Raw genomic sequence first — 24,624 nt, 5'->3', positions numbered from 1 at the left:
TCTACATTGGACTCTGTCCTATGCCATGCCTATTACTGCATCAATGGAAAACGCTAGAAATCCTTCATCAAGTAGCATTTCCACCTCCTGTCTTCCCTGCAAACATCTTTTCCTAACTCAGTGCTCTCCTTTGCAGGGATTCAAATTCAAGAAGCATTCTGCTTGAAGTTTTGCAAGGGTTTGGCAAACACAAAAGCCAAGATGTGCTGGCTGTTTTCAAATAGTGCTTGGAATGAACTGTGATCAAAACCGAATTCCCTCCTCCTCAGTGCAATTTCTGGCCCTCTATCTCCCAGTTTATACAAGAGCCCTAGTGAGAGGGCGGTGGGGGCAAGCATTTGCCTTTTAGCAAAGCCCTGCAGTGCTTTTGCACAAGAAACAAGAATTTATGGGGACTGGAAGCGGTTGCTGTGTTTGTGTTGACTGACCATGGCTTTCGGCTGCTGGGGGTTTCCAAAGCAAATGAAATGTTATTCATCAAAGCAGGCTCCCTCCCCTACTTCCAATTGTTGAAAATACTACAAAGTAAGATGGAAAGAAACATGTAATCCTTCCTCATCACAGTAAGGATTTACTTGTTTATTTAGATTCCCTGTCTGTTCCAAATGTTCTGCCAGAGGAAGCCCATCCAGGCTCCAGGAGTGCTTGACACACTTGAAAAAAACCTCTAGATATATATGTAGGAGATAAATTCAGCTGAAGACACTGCCTTTCCTCAACAGTGCACACCGGTGCAGCAATCAGCTGAAAGTCCCAATTGCACAATAAAATATCTCAGGATGCTTTTTTGTAGGAAAAAAGGAAGGAGGTACATCACCCTGGGCAGAAACAGATTTCCATAGTGGCTTCTCTAGATCAGAAACTTTATGGTGGAGCTGTCCTTGATCCTTAGGCAGCTCCTCTTTTTCTGCTTGGAAAATGTTGCCCAGGTAGAAAACATGGAACTTGATGCTGTTGTAGTCAGTGACACAGAAGAGTTGTGTTTAGAGGGTGATTTCTCCCACTGCCGTAGGAGGTGGGGATCACTCTCTTGAACAATGTCTCTCCCTGCAGACATGTCAGGGGAAAGTGAAAGAGAGGAGCCCAGACCTGAGTCTTACATTTAGCTGCTTAAGAGAAGGCAGCTGAATCCTGTCCCAAGTGACATTGTGTATCAGGGAAACAACTCGTTTGCACTGAAACGCGTCAGCAGCCTTTGTAGCTGATGTTTCTCATCCCATTCCTATTGCTGTACCTACCAACAGGAAACGGGTCAGAATAAGGAGACCTGGCAATCACATACAGCTGAGATGAGGTAGACCTCTGGGCCATCCTAGCATGAAGTAGTAGAGGGAGAACAATCGTCCAACAGATGTTTTGCATTGGAACCATCACCCAACCCAGCGGATTTGAAAATGCCCTGTGAGCTGCTCTTGTAGCGATGCCTTGTGTGCAGCGCCTTTGAAGCCAGTTGCTTTTTTTTTTGCCTATCTAAGAGCCACAGGCACGAGTGGACAGGATGTCCCTACTAGGGGCAATAAGCTGGTAGTGGGTAGAATAGGAGGGGTAGTTTTCAGCTAATGAACCCCCAAATAAATAACTTCTTTTACAGTTATGGAATCTTGAATGCTCCTAGAGACTGTTGGGATTTTACCCTGTAGGGTTTCATCTGAAATAACTCCATATAATGAAATATTTAAGACAACTCAGTTCTTGAAAAGGCAAAACCAACCAGTTCTCTGTTTTGCAGGTGCTGTCCTTATTTCAGATCTTGCACAAAGACCAAAGGGCAGGCTCATGTCAAAATGTGGAGTTTCTGAAGGGCTGCTAAGCTGCAACAAATCTAGAGCTTTCCAAAAGTGACACTCCTTGGCCTGAACTCCAATTTCATACAAGAAATAGGGCAGCCTTCCTCTGTGTCTAGCCTCAGTGGGCTAGACAGGTCTGTCAGAACAGTTCATAAAAGTAATTGTGAATCACTGGTATCATTAAGATCTACAATTTTGGGTTCTATCTGAATACAGAAGTGAAAAAGGTGATTTTACTAAAAAAAAAAGGTATAAAAAAAGAATAGAACTTCCAAAAAAAACCCAAAACATTCTACTTTTGAAGAGCTGTGAGGTGTTTGAAAGGCCACCTGAATTAACCCTTGCTTTAATAAGCTTTTGTATAAAGCTCACCTGTTGCTATTTTGTTTCTGCTCTCCCCTCAGCTCATGTGCTCCTCGGTCCAGAAAGCCCTGTTCGAAGAGGAGGACAGAGTGAAGAAGCTGCAGCAGAAAGTGGCGACGCTGGAGAAGCGCAACAAGCAGCTGCGAGATCGGGTGAAGAAAGTCAAGAGGTCTCTCCGGCAAGCCAGGAAAAACACCAGACACATGGAGCAGATGAATCAAAAGCTCAGTGAGAAACTTTCCTCTGTAGGTGGTCAAATCCCCTATATTAACTCTTTAAAGCAGGAGAACTCTCATGCTACCTACCTTAAAGTATAATGCAAGGGTAAGTTTGCTTTGGCCAACGCTCAGGCCAATGATAATGGCGAATTTTGCCTGCATTAGATCAGGATCTGGCCCTCACACCTTGTCTACACTGTGCTTCAAACCTTGTGTGGAACATGAATCTGAGCTTGCTTTAGACACAGTGCTGGATTAAACAGGAATGCAAACCATGTTTGGCTGGGTGTTTGAGGCACAGTCCAAAGCCATGTCCTCGCTGTCCTTGGTGGATATAGGGCCAGACTGTAATCTGTGCTTCTCTGCCCTCATTGCCCTCCACCTCTGTCACCAGTTTTAGGTTGTCTTTGATGAAAGTGCCAGTTCAGCCCCATGGGCCATTGTAAACATTTGACGCAGGAGCTCTTCTTGGAAGGATCTGGTGCCAACTTACCTCCTCCACATGGGCTGGGCAAGTATGGCCAGGGGGATATGTGAAGATGGATGCTGTAGGAAGGATACAGGCATGAATGCTCTTTGCTTCATCATCACCCCAACCCCTCCACCTCCTTTAAGCTTGACTGAAGTCTACATCCCGTGTCTGAACACACTCAGTTTGAGTCCCTCTTCAGAATGAAGTATAGATGTGCCCAGATTGCCTTACAACTCTTTCTAAATATCCCTAAATGTTCTAAATAAAATATCTAATATTTTTTATTTTACCAAGAAGTGCCTCAGGGGTCTCAGTAACTCCCTCAGGTGCCCAGCCAATAGGGTTGGAAACCACGTCATTTTGGGATTCTGTCTAGGACCTAATCCAGCTCCTGCAATCGGAAGTGGACTTTGCCTGACTATTAGTGGGTGCTGGATCAGGCCCAGCAGACAATTTCAGATCCTGTTTTCAAGCAGATTAAATCTACAGTGTAGACAAGGCTTCAAGTTTTGTAATCACTGTTTGAGGTATAATGGAGGTTGCTGGGCAGCCTCACTTAGTTACACTTAGATATGGTAAAGACCACATCAATATCAACAGGGCATTAAAAATTAAGGTAGTTTATATATGTATATATTTTAAAATCCTATAGAAAATATTTTTATTACACATTTGATATAGTCTAATTTCTTAAAATATGAAGTAAAGCCCATTTCTTGGTTATCTTGTTAAAAAAAAAAGTCCACCATGTCCTTTATCTGACATTTACAAACTGACTTCTGATCAAACAGCATACGTTAAGGCATAAATATCCATGGCTTATAATGTTTTCAGCTGTGTTATGTACCAGAGCGTATCCTGGGGCTTGGTTATCAACCAACCTTCCTTCATAACAGGGCACTATAAGGAGAAAAAGATAGAAGAAGAGTTTTTGTGGTTTTAATCCCTTCTCAAAATGTTTTTTTCTTACTCCAAGCATGAGACTCAAGTGCAGATATACTTCGTTCTTTTTGACAGGGGCAGCCAGCCCTTGTCCAGCCCCGGGCAACGCTGACAATCTGCCAGAGCTAAACCTGATTTGTGCAAGGTGGACTGATCCAGATGATCTTTAACAAAGAGATGAGGCGCTCAGAAATAACAGTGTGCAAACCACTGCTCTACTCCTAACCCTCCACACTTCACCAGAGCACTGTGTGGTCTCCATACTGTGTCTTGGAACTCAAAAATTAGGGTATATCCAGGCTACAGTCCTGCTGGACCACACTTAACCATCCCTGCACTAGGAAAAGCCCATATCAGCTTTCAACCATGAGCTTCAGTCCAAGCTGAACTCAGAAGTTAAGCCTTGTGTTGGCTTCTGGGATGCTGCTGAGTTTAATTACCTTCCAGTTTCGCTCCTTTTGGAAATACAGCTTTTTTTTTTTTCTTCTTCTTCTCCCTTTCTCCCTCCTCTTGAAATAATATTGGCATTTCTTAAGATTCTGACTCCTCCACAAGCTCCACCGGTTTCAAAGGCTTTGCCTACCAAATCAGCACAATTTGAGTTGTTTTGTGCTGTAGTCAGCAATGCTATTTCCTGAGGATTACTACAGTCCTAAGGCTTCCCTAGAAGCCATCAAGAGATTTTAACTCCAAAATTTTAAGGAAAGTAACTATATTTTTTGTGTGTTTCTGGTTTCTAAACTGCTGTTTAAATAAATGAACTGTTTGTCCTGCTATAGGTATTAAAAGCTTGTGTTCTAATTGTTTGTTAATAAAAATATTCCCTCTATTATTCATTCATGTTTTATAAATGTTTGCATAAAGCTGAGAAAGTATAGTCGATATAGCTACATCTTTTATATTCTTCAAATTTTCCAAACATAGTGTTGAAAAACTTTCTCTTTTTGGCTGATATTTTTGTCTTTTGAGGAAAAGATTGGAATTTTCTTCCTATTTCCCCATTTCTCTAGCTTAAAAAAAAGTAAACCATTTTGTTCTCCTTGTCAATTTTGTGACAATTGTTATTTTGCAAAGAAAACAGAAACAACCCCCCCAAATGCAAAATACAAATGCAACCCCAAATGTCCCCTCTGGATACAAAATCAAAAAAGATTCTTTCCTTGTGAGTTTTTTCCTTTCATTCCTGCTTGGTTTTGGATCTTTTCCAGAGATAAGGACTAGCAGTCAGATCAGATCACAAGTTAACCCTCTCAACAAGTTGTGAGAGACTGTGTCGAATGTTTGTCTCAACATTGTCGAAGCGTCAAACCATCACCTAAACAATGGTACATCAGTCAAACCATAGGACTGGAGTCTTCCTGTTTTTTCCTGCAAGATGATTCCCTTATCTTGCAAGCCAGTCAAGCCACAGGACTGGAAGCTTCCTGTTTTTTCCTCCTATTTTCCCACAAACCTGAATGCAGAGCTGATTCTGCAAAATTTAGCCTTACCCCTACGTATGCGCCCAGACCCAGGCCAGAAAAACAGAGGAGCCCAGAGACGGTATTGGGCATGCGTATCACCGCCAGGTGAGGGGTGCGGCCAAGCAGACCCGCTCTTGGAATACGTGACGTGGATAAGACGAACGATAAAAGGACAGAAATGACCAACATCGGACGGAACGTTTCCCCCACCGAGTCAACTGGACTGTCGGGACGCCGCAGCTCCGTGGTGGTAGCTATTGCAACTGAAACTCTTTTCCCTCTTTCCTTTCTTTCTCTCCTTTCTCTTGCATTTGCGAACTTCTTGTCGGGTTAATAAAGTTACCTGGCGCTTGACTCCGTTTTGAGTCTTAATTCTGTTCCCGAGAAATACGAACAAAACCACGCTCCGGTGTGTGTGAGGTTGGTCTAGCCGCCCCTAGCCTCCCAGACTCGTCTGAGGTCGGCTAGAACGCAAGGGGGCCTTCCTCCCACCCGAAATCGGAGCGTGACATTATTTAATTGGCGTAGTCGGCAGGATTCTCGGAGAAACAGAAAGTGTCCAGTTGCTTTATTAGAGACTCTAGTGTGTGCGTGTGTGACTGAGACGTACATTGGTACGAAGTGAGTGCGGAGTCCGGATCCGCGGTTCTGTTTGTCCGCGAGGAAAACAGCCGGAGAAGGACGAAGCGACAGAATTGGGCGAAAAACGAGTTTTTGTTTTGTTTTTTTTTTGTGAGAAATTTGAAAGGTGTGTCCTCCTGAGAGTGTATGGGGGGAATTGTGGTAGAAATTTAAGGTGTGTCCCTCTCAGGACGAAATAACCCCTCTTGGTGAAATAAGTGAAATTTGAAAGTTGTGGCCTCCTGAGAGTGTATGGGGGGAATTGTGGTAGAAATTTAAGGTGTGTCCCTCTCAGGATGAAATAACCCCTCTTGGTGAAATAAGTGAAATTTGAAAGTTGTGGCCTCCTGAGAGTGTATGGGGGGAATTGTGGTAGAAATTTAAGGTGTGTCCCTCTCAGGATGAAATAACCCCTCTTGGTGAAATAAGTGAAATTTGAAAGGTGTGGCCTCCTGAGTGTGTGTGTGTGTGTGTGGAATTGTGGTAGAAAATTAAGGTGTGTCCCTTTCAGGACGAAATAACCCCTCTTTGGTGAGATGGGTGCTTGCAAATCTGTAAATGTTCGTGATGAGATCCCCACGACGGTATCGAATGGGGATTTAGATAAATTGGATGACCTTTTGGAAAATTACCATGCTCGCCCGTCCCTCCAGGGACAAGAATGGGCGAAAAATCATTGGTTCCAACCACAGAGTATAGTGGATAGGATCATGATATTACAGAAGGGTTCTAAACTTAGGCCCGGGAAGGGAAAATCTATAGTTTGTGCTGTTTTAGGAGCAAGTCTGGCAGCAGCTATAGAAGATAGGAGGCAGAGATTGTGTCAAGATAATGCTGTGATAGACTCTTTGAAACTGGCAGTTGAATCCTTGCGAGAACAATTAAAAGATACCCAGCAGTTGTTAGAGGAAGAGAAACACCGGAATGTTTTGCTAAAGGAAACTTTGAAGGAAGAATTGTGGAGAGAGAATGACTCATGTGGAGAGGTGGAAATGAAGTTAGAAGAGAAGGGGATCAGACAAATCTATCCTCAGGAGGACTTGCAAAAAGCAAAAGAAATTGTAGAGAATCCTCCTCACATGTATCCCCTAGTTAAAACTGAATATGTGTATGAGGGGGAAACTGACAACCGTCCCCAAGTTATTACTAAAGAGGTTCCGTTTACAGCAACTGAGTTGGCAAAATTAAGGAAGGATTTTGCAAGGACTCCAAAGGAATCGGAAACAGAGTATGTTTGGAGAGTGTCGTTGTCAGGGGGGGATGGAATCTTGTTGTCAGAAAGGGAAGCAGAGGGATATTGGGGTCCCGGCGTATTTTTAACTACCGATAATTATCGGGCCCCATGGTCTTTGACACAGAGGGCAGCATATTGGGCTGGAGGGCTGAACCCTTTGGAGAGGGGGGACCCCCTAGCCATCACAGGCACAGTGGATCAACTGCTAGAGAGTGTGCAAAAGGCTGCTTGTTTGCAAATGATGTATGATAGAGAGCTCAAACCTAACCAGGGCTCTCCTATGATGATGCCTGTGGATCCCGAACGGATGACTCCTCTAATTCGAGGACTTCCTGACTCCCTGAAACCCATTGGGATCCAGCTACAGGGGAAGATACAAAGTACCCCTGTAGCAGATAGACTTACTGGTGCTCTGGAGGGAACAGTGACCCCCGATCACAGAAGAACAGGGAGGAAAGTGTGGACATGGGGGGAAGTAGCACAAGAACTCATAAATTTTGGGAGAAAATATGGTCCCGTTGGTGGATTCGGGCAAAGAACCGAAACCAGAGCTGTACGAGCCGCAGAAAAAGGTGAAGGGCGGCCAGCACTGGTCAAGAAAAGTCCCGATTCTAAGTCGATCCGACTTACTGATTCTGGGAGAGGGAGACCCCTCAGCCGTCAGGAATGGTGGCAACTGGGGCTCCAGACAGGCATTCCCCGAGATTTAATGGATGGGCTTCCAACCCAGAAATTGGGGAAACTCGTACAAACATGGTCAGGGCGAAAAGTTAATTTTGGAACAACCCCTAGTGCCCCACCTTTGATAGACCTTAGGGAAGAAACTGATGCAGAAAAGAGGGTGACGGGAAACTAATTCCTCCGTTCCCCGAAGGTGGGGGGGGAAACGGAGGGTGGATGTTTATAAAGCAACTCACCCTAAATATGAGAGGAGATTTATTGATTACAGTGGCTGTAGGGCCACAGAAAAAACCAGTAACCTTTTTAATTGATACAGGAGCACAAATCACTGCCCTGATGCAAACTGAGGCGGAGCAATGTGGAATTTTGACTTTGTCAAAAAACCTTATTATTTTAAATGCTTTGGGAAAAACCCAATCAGTATCTATGGCCTCAGTAACATTATGGTTGCCCGGGGAGGAAGATCCAGTGCACACTAAGGTTGCAATAGGCCCTTTTCCAACAAATCTTTTGGGCATAGACGTATTGAAAGGCAGACAGTGGTATGATACCCAGGGAAATTCATGGTCTTTTGGCATCCCTCAAATTAGAAAACTCTCTGAACTGTCCTGGACAGAAGTGCGTTTATTACAAGCAGCACCTGCCCTTCCCCCGTCCAAAATTACTAACGTGAAACCCTATCCTTTGCCACTGGGGGCCCGAGAAGGGATAGCCCCCGTGATTGAAGATCTTAAACAACGGGGAATTTTAATGTTCACCCACTCCCCGTACAACTCCCCAGTGTGGCCAGTTCGTAAACCAAACGGACAGTGGAGGCTGACCGTGGACTATCGGCGGCTCAATGCTAATACTGGCCCCTTGACAGCAGCAGTGCCTAATATAGCTGAGCTAATCTCACTTATTCAGGAACAAGCTCACCAAGTGATGGCCACAATTGATGTAAAAGATATGTTTTTTATGGTTCCACTGCAGGAAGAGGACTGCAATCGCTTTGCCTTCACATGGGAGGGACAGCAGTACACTTTCACTCGCCTCCCGCAGGGTTACAAGCATTCTCCCACCTTAGCACATCATGCTTTGGCACAAGAATTAGCCCAAATTCCCCCAGAACCGGGAGTTAGAGTTTATCAATACATTGATGATGTTTTGATAGGAGGAGATCAAAAAATTCCAGTGCAGGTGACACAGGAAAAGATTATACATCATTTAGAGTCTCTGGGACTCCAGATTCCTCAGGAAAAGATACAAATTGCTGCAAATGAGGTTAAATTTTTAGGGATATGGTGGAAAGGAGGGTCAGTCTGTATTCCTCAAGACACCCTCTCAGCACTAGATCAGGTAAAAATTCCAGAAAATAAAAAGGAGTTGCAGCACGCCTTAGGCTTATTGGTCTTCTGGAGGAAACATATCCCAGACTTTGCAATAATTGCGCGGCCCTTATATGATCTGCTGCGAAAAGGAGCAACTTGGGAATGGACCCCTCTTCATGATGAGGCTTTGCGGCTTTTAATTTTTGAGGCTATGACTCACCAGGCTTTAGGCCCTATCCACCCCACAGACCCTGTGCAGATAGAATGGGGATTTGCAAATTCAGGACTGTCACTGCACATGTGGCAGCGAGGACCTGATGGCCCTGTTCGACCAATTGGATTTTATTCCCGCAGTTTCAAAGATGCAGAAAAACGGTATTCCACTTGGGAAAAAGGTCTTTTTGTTGTAAGCATTGCCCTTCGGGAGGTAGAAAGGGTCATTCATAAACAAGCAATTATCTTAAGGGGACCATTCAAAGTGATAAAGCCGGTTTTATCAGGAACTCCTCCTCCTGATGGAATAGCCCAGCGTGCCTCCATTCGGAAATGGTATGCTCAAATTGAGCACTATTGTACTATTTTCCAAATAACTGAAGGTACCCCTAAACTCCTTCCCCTGCAGGAGGAGACCACTCCCGAAGTTGAAAATGATACCCTTCCCCCCGTCATTCAAGTTGCCCCTCCATTTTCAGAGCAATTACAGAATGTTTGGTTTACCGATGCCTCATCCAAACGGGAAGGAAGAGTTTGGAAATACCGGGCAGTGGCTCTCCAAATAGGGACAGGCGACAAAATAATCACTGAAGGAGAAGGTAGCGCACAAGTTGGAGAATTGATAGCTGTATGGAGTGTGTTTGATCGGGAATCAGAGACATTAATTCCTGTACATATATATACAGACTCCTTTGCAGTGTTTAAAGGATGTACCGAATGGCTTCCTTTTTGGGAACAGAATAATTGGGAAGTAAATAGGACACCTGTTTGGCAGAAGGAGAAATGGCAGGAAATCTCTTCTATAGCAAGAAAGGGAACCTTCCTGGTAGGGTGGGTAGCCTCCCACCAGGAAGACGATACCCCAACAAGTCACTGGAATGGCAAAGTCGATGAATTGGCTAGATTGGCAACACTGCAAACAGAAGCCTTGGTAGAAAAATGGGACAGACTCTTGGAGTGGCTGCATGTAAAACGGGGTCACACTGGAGCTCATGATCTCTATCGAGAAGCGGCTAGCAGAGGGTGGCCAGTAACTCGAGAAATGTGTCGCACCTGCATTTCTGCGTGTGAACAATGCCGTGTGCGATTGGATAGACATCCTTTAGAACAACCTCCACTACATTTACGTGATGGAAAAGGCCTTTGGGACACTTGGCAAATTGATTATATAGGACCTTTCCGAAAATCTGAAGGAAAACAGTATGTATTAGTTGGAGTGGAGGTAGTATCAGGGTTGGTACAGGCGGAAGCCTTCTCCCGTGCTACAGGTATCAATACAGTCAAAGCCCTCAAAATGTGGCTTAGCTCCCTTCCTAAACCTCAATCTATTCAGTCAGATAATGGATCACACTTTACAGCAGCGATAGTTCAGGACTGGGCCAAAGAAGAGGGGATCAAATGGATATTTCATACACCTTATTACCCACAGGCCAATGGCATAGTTGAGAGAACTAATGGCCTTCTTAAGCGATTTCTGAAACCCCAAGAGGCAAATTGGGCCAATCGATTGTGGGATGCTGTTCGACGAGTAAACGACCGGTGGGGAATAAATGGGTGCCCTAGACTCACGGCTTTTTGTCCAAAACCCCCCTCCTTGGTACCTGCCATCTCAGGCCCCGACCACAAACAAAACTCTTCCCATTTTCCGGGACAACCTGTTTTGGTCGAGCTACCCACCATTGGAACTGTACCACTGGTACTCACTAGCCCTCTGAACATATATGCATGGAAGGCAAGAGATGCCTCTGGGAAGGAACATAAAATTAACACCCGATGGATCATTCCTTCATTTTAGACAAACTGACAACCACCTAAGCAAACAGAGGCGCCCCCCCCCCCTTGCGCCTCATGGCCGCTTTTTCCTTTTTTTTTTCTTTTCCTCTTTCTCTCACCCGAGGAGGTTAAACACTGTTTTGCTCTCAATTATATTGCTCTGGGGATTTGTCCGAGGTGGGGAAGAGAGGCCAGCTCATCCCCCCCTCTACCTTCAGAATTCCTTTGACAGTAATGAGTTTATTTTGTTAGCAAAATCTGTGAGTGAAACTTTTAACTTAAGCCATTGCTGGGTGTGTGGAGGACCTCTAGGACTATCAAGCTGGCCCTGGACCTCCATGCCCCTTACGCCAGGACAAATCATGAGCAATTACAGCGAGGTCAATAACACCACTTGGGACGATTCCGAAACATGGCCAATTCAGTTCCCTGCCATAGGTGGATATTGCTTAAATCGCACCCAAAATGGAGGAGTCAGTGTGGGGGAAAGCAGATGTCAGTGGACACTCACATATAAGTTAATTAACAAAGATGTTAGTCTTAGCATATGGATGTGGGTTAATAAAGCCGGACGCAGTAAGAGTTTTGGTGGATTTTGGTCAAATAAAAATGAATCCTTTGACGCTTGGTGGCCCAACGGCCGAGGTTATATTCAAACTTGTAAGTGGAAAAAAGACACGGGTGCTTGGTACTGCACTGGGCAAACATATAGTCAGCTGGGAAAACGTAACACCACCTTCTTTAGCCCTTTAGGAGACTATAATACAACTTACTTGCAACATCCACGGACTGCAGCTGGACCGTTTGCTGGAGGGGTCAGAGCCAGAAAAGGACATTACTGGATCTGTGGACACACTGCCTACAAAATACTACCAGCAAACTGGTCAGGGGTTTGTTATATTGGAATTATCCGGCCTCTATTTTTCCTGCTTCCAGAAACAGAAAGTCCCCGACTAGGAGTGAAACTGTATGATAATCTGGGTGACGAAGATGTTGCACGCAATAAGCGAGCTATCGAGATTGAAATAGGTGGAACACAAAAATGGGGGAAAAATGAGTGGCCTCCCGAAAGGATAATACAGCATTATGGCCCGGCCACCTGGAATCCTAATGACCTGATAACAGGGGCCCGGGAACCAATTTATAACTTAAATCGCATAATTCGTTTGCAGGCAGTTTTGGAAATCATTACCAACAAAACTGCTGATGCTATAGATCTCTTGAATCAACAATCTCGAGAGATGCGCACTGCGATCCTGCAACATCGCATGGTTTTGGATTATTTGTTGGCTGAAGAGGGAGGAGTATGTGGGAAGCTAAATATTTCTAATTGTTGTTTAAAAATCAGTGATGTTGGTGAGGTGGTTCTACAACTGACCTCAGACATTAGAAAACTAGCCCATGTCCCCACTCAGACATGGAATGGCTGGGATGGTTGGGATGGTGGTTTGTGGTCCTGGCTACCAGGAACACCATGGATAAAACGGCTTTTATTTTATTTGCTATGTGGGTTAGCAGCCTTAATGTTTTTGCCTTGTGTTATACCGTGCCTAATTCAATTAATCCAAAGCGTAGTGACTCGAATGCAAGCGGTCACTGTGACTTCACCCGATGGGGTTAAACATATCAGATTTGTACGGCAAGCTGAACGCGTAACTGTTAAAATCATATAACTTTGCCATTTTTAACTGTTCTGTTTGCTATAGAGACTATTGGCTTTTGTCAGCCAAACCGCGTGGCAGTTTCCCCTTCCCCCCCCGCCTCCGCAAACTTCCCGCCTTTGCTTACAGATCCACCATAGAAGTGAACAAGAGACCTCCTGATGAACTGTGAAACTGAACTTTATTGTAGAACATATATTAACTAGACTAACAATAACTAACAACACACAAAACAAACAAACAAAAATGTGAAAACAGCTTATATACAACAATCATAGTAGTAACAGTACAGCAAAAAGCCCAACATAAAAAGAGCACCAAAAATTGCAACCACTAACAGTAAACAAATTAACATTCTCAGACACCCCCAATCAACCTCTTCAACACCTTCGCTGTGGGCAGCGCCAGGTCTCTCTCTCTCTGACCCCGCAGCAGGTATCATGAAGCTGGAAGTGGAACAGCAACAAAAGGAAAAACCTTAACAGCCACGAAAATTAAAGGAGACCTCTTGAGATTAATGATACCTACCTCACTGATCGCCTCGCGTGGTGATCGGGCGCTTGTTCAGGTCTCTCGTCTTCGCCAAGCGGCGCCAGCTAATGATAAGAGAACATTACACCACTATAGCCAAGCAACAGGAAAAGTAAAGGAATAAAGGAAAAGAGAACACTTACTGCTGATGCATCTGCCGACATCTTGAAAATGGGTGCCGCAGGTGGTGACTCCTGCTGCTCAGGTGGTGTGCGTGTGCGTGGCACCTTGCCGTTGCCCCTTTTATAAATTCCAAGTCTGGGATTGCGCACGCGCAGTCCCCCCCCGCCTTGGAAAGATCTAGAAACAGATCTTGGGGTTCATATACGCAGTTCCTTCTTCCGGAGGATGTTGGTACTGAAGCAGGAATCCTGGGTAGTAGTCCAGCTTGCCTTCAAGCCCACAGCTCCAAACAGGCGCAGGCGCAGTCACCCCATTTTTGGGAAAACACAGGAAAAAACGCTGTCCCACTCCCGTGGAGTCTATATCAGCCACACCACAACTGGCAGAGAATGGCTCCAGATGATTTTCCAATTGATGACATATAAAATTTAAAAGTGGTCTATCTGTCAGATAGACAGATAGCTTTCCCAAAAAAAAAAAACCATGTTTGTTACCCCCCCTGTTTGAAGGCAAACCTGGAAACCTACCTAAAACTTGATTTTTAGGACTCACAGGGTGGGAAAAATGGTCCTTATATTGATATTTGAATCTATGTTTTTGATGATAAATATAGAAATTAATTGTTAACCTATTAATCTTTATTTGTGTTATATGTATGATTTTGAATAGGTATTTGACATCATTGGATCTCTGAACATCATATCCACAAAGTGCTATATGTGAACTGGATTAAGATATGTTACCTTGGGGTGGTCCATATTAAAAATGAAGAAACACCTCAACGTATCATACAACAATATAAACCCATTTTGTGGCCACATATAAGCATAACTAAGTCCCCTTACCCTTTCTTCCCACCCCCCCCCCTCCTTTTCCCTTTTTCTTTTTTTTTTTTCTTTCCTTTTTCCCCTTTCTTTTTCTTTTTCCCCCTTCAACCTCGGTGAGCGATGCTGAGCCACGGGGTGGTATAGAGACTGAAAAGGTTAATTAATGTCTCAACATCGCTGGACGATGGAAAGAACCGAACCAGACCACCAGCAATAGAAATTATATGAGATGTTTGTTTGTTTCTCTTTTTTTTTTTTTGAAACCACCATGGATCCATGGGGGGATATAAAATTGACAGCAAATTTATAGTGTTATTGTTTATTTACTGTGTTCTGAGTTGGAGGCGTGGAAATCCACTTTCCTGCTGCATATCCAGACCCAAATTCCAGTGGATCACACAGCTACCAGCTCCACAAGGACCTAGTCGCCAGCTTCACCAAAAGGCAAAAAGTGAACTGTTTTGCTGAAGAAAAATGGTCGCAAAAAAAAAAAAAAAATGAACAAAATGCTTAACATTTTGATGGTGCTGTATCTTGGGACATTTATGAAGTGGTGCATTGCTATAGTTTTGTTGGTTTGTCTTTGTTTACCTTATGAGTGTCCTTGTAAACAATTACTTGCTTCTTCTGAACCCCCAGAGCCATAAGCCTCAAACTTGGGCACATGCTTATATGTTAAAACCCTTTACTCAGATAAGATAAATGTTGTTAATTAAATTTAGATATGTTAAGATCATTTAGTTAGATAAGATATTGTTGATTAAATCAATGTATTTAGCATTTATATACACTAACTTGCCTGACAAACAATAATGTTTAGAATTGTATATATCTTTTTTTTTTCCTTCTCTTTCTCTCTTCTCTTTTTTTTTCTTTCCCCTTTCCTCTATCATTTATGCCACCATGGAACCCCATCCCTGAGGCAATAATGTTGAGCCACGGGGTGGTGTGAGAGACTGTGTCGAATGTTTGTCTCAACATTGTCGAAGCGTCAAACCATCACCTAAACAATGGTACATCAGTCAAACCATAGGACTGGAGTCTTCCTGTTTTTTCCTGCAAGATGATTCCCTTATCTTGCAAGCCAGTCAAGCCACAGGACTGGAAGCTTCCTGTTTTTTCCTCCTATTTTCCCACAAACCTGAATGCAGAGCTGATTCTGCAAAATTTAGCCTTACCCCTACGTATGCGCCCAGACCCAGGCCAGAAAAACAGAGGAGCCCAGAGACGGTATTGGGCATGCGTATCACCGCCAGGTGAGGGGTGCGGCCAAGCAGACCCGCTCTTGGAATACGTGACGTGGATAAGACGAACGATAAAAGGACAGAAATGACCAACATCGGACGGAACGTTTCCCCCACCGAGTCAACTGGACTGTCGGGACGCCGCAGCTCCGTGGTGGTAGCTATTGCAACTGAAACTCTTTTCCCTCTTTCCTTTCTTTCTCTCCTTTCTCTTGCATTTGCGAACTTCTTGTCGGGTTAATAAAGTTACCTGGCGCTTGACTCCGTTTTGAGTCTTAATTCTGTTCCCGAGAAATACGAACAAAACCACGCTCCGGTGTGTGTGAGGTTGGTCTAGCCGCCCCTAGCCTCCCAGACTCGTCTGAGGTCGGCTAGAACGCAAGGGGGCCTTCCTCCCACCCGAAATCGGAGCGTGACACAAGTAACAGGAGATCTCAAGCCCAAATAAAAATGCTGTTAAAGTGTCACCATTGATTGCCTGTCCCTGCTGGTGACAGTATCCAGAGAGCGACCAGGGAAGATGTACGGGCAGGAAATGTGAGCGTGAAGAGGAATTCAAGTTGCATCCATTCAGGTTGGTATACATCATGTAGGGCCTGACACAGACACTCATTTTTAGACTCACTCTAGCTATTTCAGGGACCAACCAATCTGCAAGCTCACAAAACTGGCAAAATTTCATGCATGTGATTTTCCAAATTAATGTGAAAAGCATGATTGAGTATGTTCCTCCTGAAGAGCTACGCAGGAGGGATTGGGGTGCAGAAGTGCAGAGGAGGTTGGCATAGTGAGATGGGTTGGCAAGGGGTGGTGTAGAACCCAAAAAACATCCTGGGAAAAAAAAAAAAAAAGAGAAAAAAAAAAGAGAAAAAAAAAAAGAAAGGAAAAAAAAAAGAGAAAGAAAAAGGAAAAAAAAAAGAAAAAAAGGAAAAAGAAAAAAGAAAAAAAATTTAAACAAGAGAAAAAAAGAAAGCAGAAATGTTCAAATGAGGAAAGCAGCCCCCCATGAGAAGTTCAAAGATGCTTTACAAATTAATAACATTTGCTTTTGCAAACACATCAGCTGTTCAAAGGCTGCCAGAATGTCTGCTGGACCAGTGCTAGACGTTCCCAGAGCAGATGAAGCCAGAACTGAAGTCAAGGTGGGGCTTTTTGGCATCTATGTTCTCCTTGGATGAATATAGGGATCCTGTCATGGTCAAATCAATTTTTCTTGATGAATCCAGAGGGCCATAAGAAGAAGTGAAGGAGCAAAATGAATAGGAACAAATTGCAAGGACAGAGAGCAAATGGGAGTGAAGAGTAGACTTGGCTGAGTGATGCTGAGTGAGTGACTGACGACAAAAATAAATGAAATGCAATGTAGGTGATGTAAAAAGATATTAATGGGGGAAAAGAAAAACAGTCCTGTATTTTCACGTTAAATGAGATGCTCCCAGCTGGCATCAGCTAGCTAATGTCATTATATACAGTCAGTGGTCAATTAGTCCATCAATAGGGTCAATCTAGCATCATGAAGATAGAGAGGTTACACCGTATCATTCTATAAAAACATTGGTTCAACACTTAGTTGCGGTTAAAAAAAAAAGCAGATTAAATAGTAGAAATTATTAGGAAAAGACTAGAGACCTTTGTTACACTGCTGAGTGTGAGGCAAGCCCACTTCTGGGATACACTGTGCAGTTATTCCCCATCTCAAAAAAAAACATTTAATAGGAAATGTATCGTGAGAGGCAACAAGGAGAATCCACGATTTAGAGCAGCTTCATATGATGAGCAAACGTATTTTCCAGGACTTTGGATCAGAGAAGAGAAGAGAGAGGAGAATGACAGAGAGAAACAAGAGAAGGGAAATCTTGGGGTTTCCTTCTTTTCACCACCGCCACATGTCTCTGCTGTGCTATTTCAGTCACTAGTTAAACTTTTGCAAGGTTTAAGTGTCTCACCAGAGCTGGAGTGGATACTTCAGATGCTCATCTGTACCCACAAAGCACCTTCTGTCCTTAGACCTTACAATAGAAAGAATCCTGGTTTTGTTTTTGTTTTCCTTTTTTCTTTTAAAGTGAATGTTTATAGAGCAAAGTGCATCACATAAGAGGTATTATTTTCTCTTAAATCACAAGCATCATCCTGATCTGACAACCCTATGTGGGTAGCTCAGGGAGAACCATACATTAAAGGAGGATTTATGGAGACTAGACAATGTTAGCAGCTTTCTTTGCTTCTTAACAGCAGAACCATTGAGAAGAGAACGACTTCCATATGTTTGAACAATAATCTAGGGAAATAGCAATGTTATTCTGTTTGGGTTTTAGCAGAAGGGGATTTTGGAACAGAAGAGCACATCATTGCTTCAGAGCTGTATCAGTAAAGCTCATTTTGAATACACGAAACTCCTTGCCAAGCTAGGTAATCTCTCATTAATGAGGCAAAGGAGCCCAAATTCATTTCTAAAAGTAGGAGAAAAAAACATAAAAGGAGAACTATGGAGAGTAGATAAAACTGACAAGGTATGTCATTTGTTCTTAAAATAAATCTAAGTAATTGCAAGGAAATGTCATTTTCCTCCCCATTTAACCCCAATTATTTTAATTTAATCAGAGAAACATTGCTGTTTCTCTCCAGACCAGACTGCTTTGCATGTGAAACATCATTTCCAACGTGCACTAGGGTTTAGGCGTGTTCCAAATCCCCTGAAACAAATACAGTGAGTGGGACAACATGTCCCAGCATACGTGACACTGTGCTGGGAGGGCTTGTTGGCTCCACTCACATCGACTGTGTAGGGAACCAGGTCAAGTCATCCCAACAGGCATTCCCTAGGTGGCATCAGAGCTAATGCCTGCGGAGGCAGGCACAACACAGATGTAGTGGGGTAGGACCGATGCTGTCTTTCCAAGAAATCATCTTTTGGGGAGTCAAGATGTGGTGACTTGATTGCTTTTCCATTAGATGGGCTTGGGGGCATCATGCCACTCCTGGGGCGCCTGATGGTTTCTTCTCATGCGACTGTCTTGGCAACTGCTTGCTGCTTTGGTTAATGTCAATTGTGCGCAGTGGCATTTTCCCCTCTGGTTGTCTGCCTCATGAGTGTTTTTTTTTTTCTTTTTACTGAATCTTTGCACAAACAAGGAACTATTTCTGAGAACAAGGTGGTGGAGAATAATTGTTTTGCAACATTAAAATATAATCAGCGAAGTGACATTTTCTTTGGCAGACTCCCACTGTGGAGTCATGACAAAATTTGGCAGAAGTCCCTTCACATCCTTATACCCCACTGCCCCAGAAAAATCAGCAGCAAGCCTTTGAAATATTTCATTTTTGCAATGCATACACGCTCAGTAAAGCCTTCACAGTGCTTCATGGCTAAAACCACAGCAAATGCCCTTAATGAACCTTCCTGACCCTGTCTTGAGTCTTCATCCCGACCAGACAGTTCAGCTGCCAAAGGCGGCAGCACAGACAACCCGTGCCAGAACAGACAAAAGCAGATTTTTATTGTATCTACAGCTCCAGGACGCCTCTTCAGTGCCCTGGGGCTGAGGCATATGCTGGAGGAGATCAGTCTGTGCATGCAGGTAGCTGTCATAAGGATCAGAGTGCTTCAATAAGCTCAGGAAGGAGATGAGGAGAAGCTACAGGAGAGATACTGGGGCTGGAGCACTCATTGGTCTCACAGAGGTGGCCACCAGGACCTGGACGGGACTCCTGGAAAGGGGAGAACCATTTGCCATGCACTGTCCGTCAAGGGTCTGTGTAAGGGAGCTAAAAGGCCTGCACTGGTGAGGACTTGGTCATGGCAGTGACATTTCTGTGGGGTGAGTGGAGGAATTGGTTTGCTTATAAACCAGACCCGCAGAGGACTGATGTGTGGTCAGTGCCAGGAAAAGGTGCAGGGAGGCATGGGATGCCAGAGGCAGTGCAATGCAGGGACTGAGCAAAAGCCAGAGCATTCAACCTGTTCCCTCAAAGCTCATGGAAACCTCTTGCTTCTCTGGACAAGTGTCCAAACACGAGGCATGGCTATGATTTCAAAGCTTACCTTTAAATTACTAAGAAAAATCAGTAGCTTTACTGAGAATAGACCTGTGTTAGCAGCACAAGTCTATTGGAGATTGAGGAAAACCCTGTAACCACAGGCTGGGCAGAGCTTTGGACTCAACTGGTGCTGTGCCCACAAACACTTACAGAAAACCACATATTAGCTCAGGCATGTGGGTATGTGGTTTCCAACCCGCTTGACTCATCTGGCCAGCAAGGAAGGCAGCCGGATCCATCAGGTTGGTCTGCAGCCATCCATGTTGACATGTCCCTTGAATCCCTGAAGCCTCTTGGTACCAAGGTCCACAGTGGGTTTTGTCTTGCCATGTTTTGTTGGGAAATAAAATGTGTAGGAGCTCCAGTTCTGCTTGCAATTACCTAGATCTAAGACTAGATCGGAACTGAGTGGAAAGTTTCCTACAAACATGAATCTTTATAAGTGTCAGACAGGTGACTGCTGACTGTACCCTCTGAAAGTCAGATTTATCAGCATCCTGTCCTCCTAACACACAATAGAGCAAGTCACCCAGAAACTGGTCACCTCAATGAACACAATGAAGTCAAAAGCACCCCATCACACACACTAGGCTAGACAAGCTCTGCAAGCAGGAGGAGGAAAGTGGCCAGGGCCAATGTCGGGAGAAGAGGAGTCTGCTTCAAATGAACTCTCCTCCTTTTCCAAGGGTTTTGCAGCCAGAAGTTGCATTGCAGCAGCTTGCAGATTCAGTCTCTTCCCAGCTGCTGCCATGCGCCCCAGTGGCATCCTGCCACCACCCTTCCCCTGGATGGGATCTGCTCTGAGAACATCAGCCCACCCTGTGGACTCCAGCTTGTGAAGGCAGGGACACAGACTATGCTGAGTCTTTAAAATGCTCAAAATGCTTTCAGCAAGGCTTTGCGTGATCCCCTTCTACTCAAAGTCAAGAAAAGGCACCAAGACACACATACATGGTGGTTCGATGGTAGTTCTGCATAAGGAATTTCAGGGTTCCTTGACTTTAGGCCCCTGCTCCCGTTTCTAAAATCACCAACTGCCCAAATGGGGTAGGGAGAGGAGATGCCAGCACGTCAGTGAGGGATGTAGCTGCTTGCAGAGGGTGAATCCGAGTCATCTGCATTAGGTTCCAAAATTTGGATTGCTTATTCACCAGGAACGCACTTAGCTGAACAAAAGGAATGGGACCCATGTACTCTTGGCTGGAGCAAAGCCCGGGAAGGTCTCCTCTGCTCCTCAGCATCAAGAGCTCTTTTGACAGCCTCTGACTATTGGAAGTCTTTACACAGTTCCCACACAGAACCCAGGTCCTTCCCAGGGACTGCCATGATTTGGCACTTCTGATATGCCCAGACTGCCTGACAGGAGGCAAACTGGGGAATCCTTTGTGATAGGAAGGATGGGGATGTCACCCTTTTGCTGTGGCCGTGCACAGAGGTTGATGAGCACTTGGACAGGTAGGCCATCACCTGCAGCGTCTCCCTCAGCAGCTCCCTCAGTGCTCCCCATGCAAGTGGGGACTGGAAACCAGTTACTTTTTCTCAGTATTTCCTTGCAGAGTAGACATGCTCTTTGGAGAGCAGAGACGATTTTTGACACTTCTTTTTTTTTCCTATTCTGTTTACTCTAGCAGATAGGCCATAATCCAAATAATAATTTTTACAGCACTCAGTCAAATCCCATCTCTGAAGTCTGTAAGTATCTGCCCTGTCATCTGCTCTGTTCCCCCCACCCATGCACACATTGCACAGGCTCCAAGGGAAATGTTTGCTTCTGCCAGGGCTTTGCTCAGCTGAGTCAATGCTGGAGCCCTCAGGCTCAGGATTTTCCTCTCTGCCCACAGCCTCCCTGGCAGCCCTGAACCTGCAGCTGGAAGCAGGTCTTTAAACTGCTTGTTGCTCAGTAAAGCAAATCTGCTCCATGGGTGTGAGACCTCAGGCAGAAAAATGGCATCAGAGGCATTTCATTAGCTTCCTGCAGAGCAATGAAGGAGCTTGTGGACTGTCTCATGAATTTGTAGAGTAGGAGGGGAGCAGCAGCCTAATTGAGAAGTATTTCAGGTTACTCATAGAATCACAGAATGGCTTGGGTTGGAAGGGACCTTAAGGATCATCTAATTAGAACCTCCCTGCTCTGGGCAGGAACACCTTCCACTAGACCAGGTCACTCAAAGCCCCATCCAACCTGGTCTTGAACACTTCCAGGCATGGGGCATCCACAGCTTCTCTGGGCAACCTGTGCCAGTGCCTCACCACCAGTAAAGAATTTCTTCCTTATGTCTAATATAAATTTACCCTTTTTCAGTTAAAAACTGTTACCGCTTGTCCTATCACTACACTCCCTGACAAAGAGTGCCTCTCCATCTTTCCTGTAGGCCCCCTTTAACCATTGAAACACCTCAATAAGGTCTCCTCAGAGCCTTCTCTTCTCCAGGCTGAACAGCCCCAGCTGTCTCAGCCTTTCCTCATAGGAGAGGTGCTCCAGCCCTCTGATCATTTTCGTGGCCTCCTCTGGACTCATTTCAACAGGTCCATGTCCTTCTTCTGTTGTGGGCTCCAGTACTCCAGGTAAGGTCTTGCAAGAGCAGAATAGAGGGGAAGAATCACCTCCCTCGACCTGCTGTCCACGCTCCTCTTAACCTCCAAAGCCCAATTTCTTCATCTCTTTCTCACCCTCTCTCAAGGTAAGAGTGAGTCTGATGGGCAGAGGTGCTCCCATGGGGTCACTGGTGGCTTGGGAAGAGGACAAGAGGGACCCTTGCACCAAATTGCCAGGGCACACAAGGGATGGGCTGGACCAGCCAAGAAGGGAGGAGGAAAGTGCAGAGCAGCAGGTTGTCCCAACCACGTATTTATGTCTCAGATGACATTTCTGTTCCATTTCCCCTGCCCGGAGAAAAGCAGAGAGCCTCCAAGGCAAAAGAGATTTAACTGATCTGCCATGCCAGTAAAATCCAGGCAGACAACGGAGAGGATAAGATGCCTGATCTCTGCTTGCCGTCTGAGGACAAACACAAGACCACATCGCGAAGGGGTGCTCGCTTGAACTGTTCCCATGCATTTCCATGGGAACAGGGCAACTGTTTTGTTTTTTTTTTCTTTTTAATATTTCTTTTATGATTATTCCTGAAATACCCTGCTAGCTGGAGACTTGGTGTCAAAAGATAAGGAAGAGGAAAAATGTCACAGACTGTTGTCAATATCTTATTTTTCCCATTTCTTGATGCCAGGAAAAGCAGCTCTTGCTGGAGGAAAACAGATCATGGGTGATGCTCTCTTCAAATTATTTGTTTCAGAGATGTTAGAAATGGCAATATGCACCAATAGGTATAGCATGTTAGCTGGAAGCTGGCAGCAAAGAAAACCTTTTCTGTAGTAAAAGAAAACATCTTAAAACCTGATCTCTCTTCTCTTGTGCATACGCAGGTGACTCAGGCTAGTTTTAGGATTACAATCTATTGTTCACATACACAAAATGAGGGCTTTATTTTGCTCCCCATGAACGGAAGATTAAGAGCTAATTCCTGCCTCAAGAAATGGATTTTATAATCGCAGCTGGAAGCAGCACTGCTTGCCGGGAGAGCAGAACAGCTGTGATGTTACAACACTTCCAGTAGCTGTATTTACGCTGTTCACGTTGAAAGTTTCCGTGCTGGTGCTGGTCTCTGCCTCAGTGCATGGAAAAAAATAGTTTCCAAACTGTCAACCATCTCTGGAGCTTCCTGCAACTGAAAAACATTTTATTTTTCTCTAAATATTTTTGCTGATTTTTTAACCACCACCATCTTTGGAGCAAAGAGCTGAAGTCTGATGAGGACATTTTTGTATCATCAAGTCTATTATTTCTTGAATGGTTATGAGTTCTTCAGCTGCAGACACTCAGCCAAGTCTCTTGTCCCAGTCTTGTGGACCATGCTAATATTGACCACTGGTGGGATCCCCAGCGTTGTACCACAGCTGGGTAACACAATGCAATATGATGGTCCAGGTGGTGCTACTTGCTAAAAGTCTCCACCAGAAAGCACTGTCTGTAGTTGCATTCTCATGTCACCAGGGAATCCCATCCTGTGGCCACGCAACGCACTTGGTACCTCACCCTATGGGAGAGAAGCAGCACCACAAATCTGGAAGTGCTCTAAGATGGAGAGTCCAGTCAAAACCCAACAGTTTTGGCTTAATTTCCACCAAGATCTAGGGGAACAAGTGTGTTTTCCATGCCTGGGAGCCCATGACACCAGGAAAGCTCACCTGGCTCAAAAAATATCTCCTGTTTTCTTGTGTCCCCATGGCATAAGAAAGCACAGCAGTACCAGTTGCTTTTGCTCTTAGCCCTGTTGTTTGAGATGCTCCCCTGATAATCCCTGTCTGTCCTGCAAGCAGGTAACAGTTGCACCAAACATGAGCCATCACACACCTAGTCCCATGGCCATGCTGCCCTCACAAAACAGGGCTGTGAGCTGGAGAGTGGCTGAGAAGAAATAAGCCAATCCAAGAAGAAATAAGCGAGGAGGGAGCTGCTAGATGGGGTGGCAGGAGGACACGTAAAGGTGATGTCAATGAGGTGGACAAATTGGTAAGAGCAGTTTGGCAGAATCATCTTTAAATCCCCCAAGACAGATGTCTCCAATAAACATTTGCACATTTGCATCAGATTTGTCAGGACAAGATCCTCAGCATCAGTCAGACATCATGAGAGTACCAAATCCATCCAAGACCCAGAATTGCGTGCATCCCTTCCAGCATCTCACCTCTGCAAAGGAACAATGATATTGCCTCTCTGAGCCCCGTTGCAATAACATTTACCATGTGGATTACTGGGAATGGCACATGCTGAGCTGCTGAGCACGCCGAGGGACGCATAGCATAGGATACAATAATATAATATTAAGTTTCCACTGTTCCTTCAGTCCTTCATTACATTTGACAGCTATCACCCAAGCCCTGCCGTGCAGGAACATCTGGAACAGGAGAGCTGTTTAACAGCCCCTGCAGCAGCAACAAGGTCGTTTAAGACAAGAAATGTGAAATGGTTTCAGATGGATTGGAGACCGGGGTCTGGTTATGGGAGCAGAGTGCAAACCCCATAGAAAAGGAACAGGGACTCTGATGAAGGGTGTTAGGGAATG

At 44.7% G+C, this 24,624-nt stretch overlaps 2 protein-coding genes across 2 annotated transcripts in view; both read left to right on the top strand.

The window, feature by feature from the left end:
• CCDC3 (coiled-coil domain containing 3) overlaps nt 1–4,829 on the top strand; it is a 42,976-nt gene extending 38,147 nt beyond the window's left edge. The window contains exon 3 of the mRNA XM_086739941.1: nt 2,192–4,829. Coding sequence (XP_086596067.1) covers nt 2,192–2,467 — 276 coding nt within the window. The 3' untranslated portion in view covers nt 2,468–4,829. The remainder of the gene's footprint in view (nt 1–2,191) is intronic.
• A 1,573-nt stretch (nt 4,830–6,402) lies between these two features.
• On the top strand, nt 6,403–7,956 carry LOC147601966 (uncharacterized). The gene has a single exon (XM_086739907.1). The coding sequence runs from the start codon at nt 6,403–6,405 to the stop codon at nt 7,954–7,956; it is 1,554 nt and encodes a 517-aa protein (XP_086596033.1).
• The last annotated feature ends 16,668 nt before the right edge of the window (nt 7,957–24,624 follow it).

Source organism: Chlamydotis macqueenii, chromosome 1 (assembly GCF_036417535.1).
Source record: "Chlamydotis macqueenii isolate bChlMac1 chromosome 1, bChlMac1.mat, whole genome shotgun sequence".
NCBI classification, from domain to species: domain Eukaryota; kingdom Metazoa; phylum Chordata; class Aves; order Otidiformes; family Otididae; genus Chlamydotis; species Chlamydotis macqueenii.
The sequence above is the reverse complement of the archived record's forward strand: the minus strand, read 5'-3'. Positions and strand labels throughout refer to the sequence as shown.

Bases quoted from the DNA above. Each gene is read 5' to 3' on its own strand.
- LOC147601966 (XM_086739907.1), top strand. From the start codon at position 6,403: ATGGGTGCTTGCAAATCTGTAAATGTTCGTGATGAGATCCCCACGACG.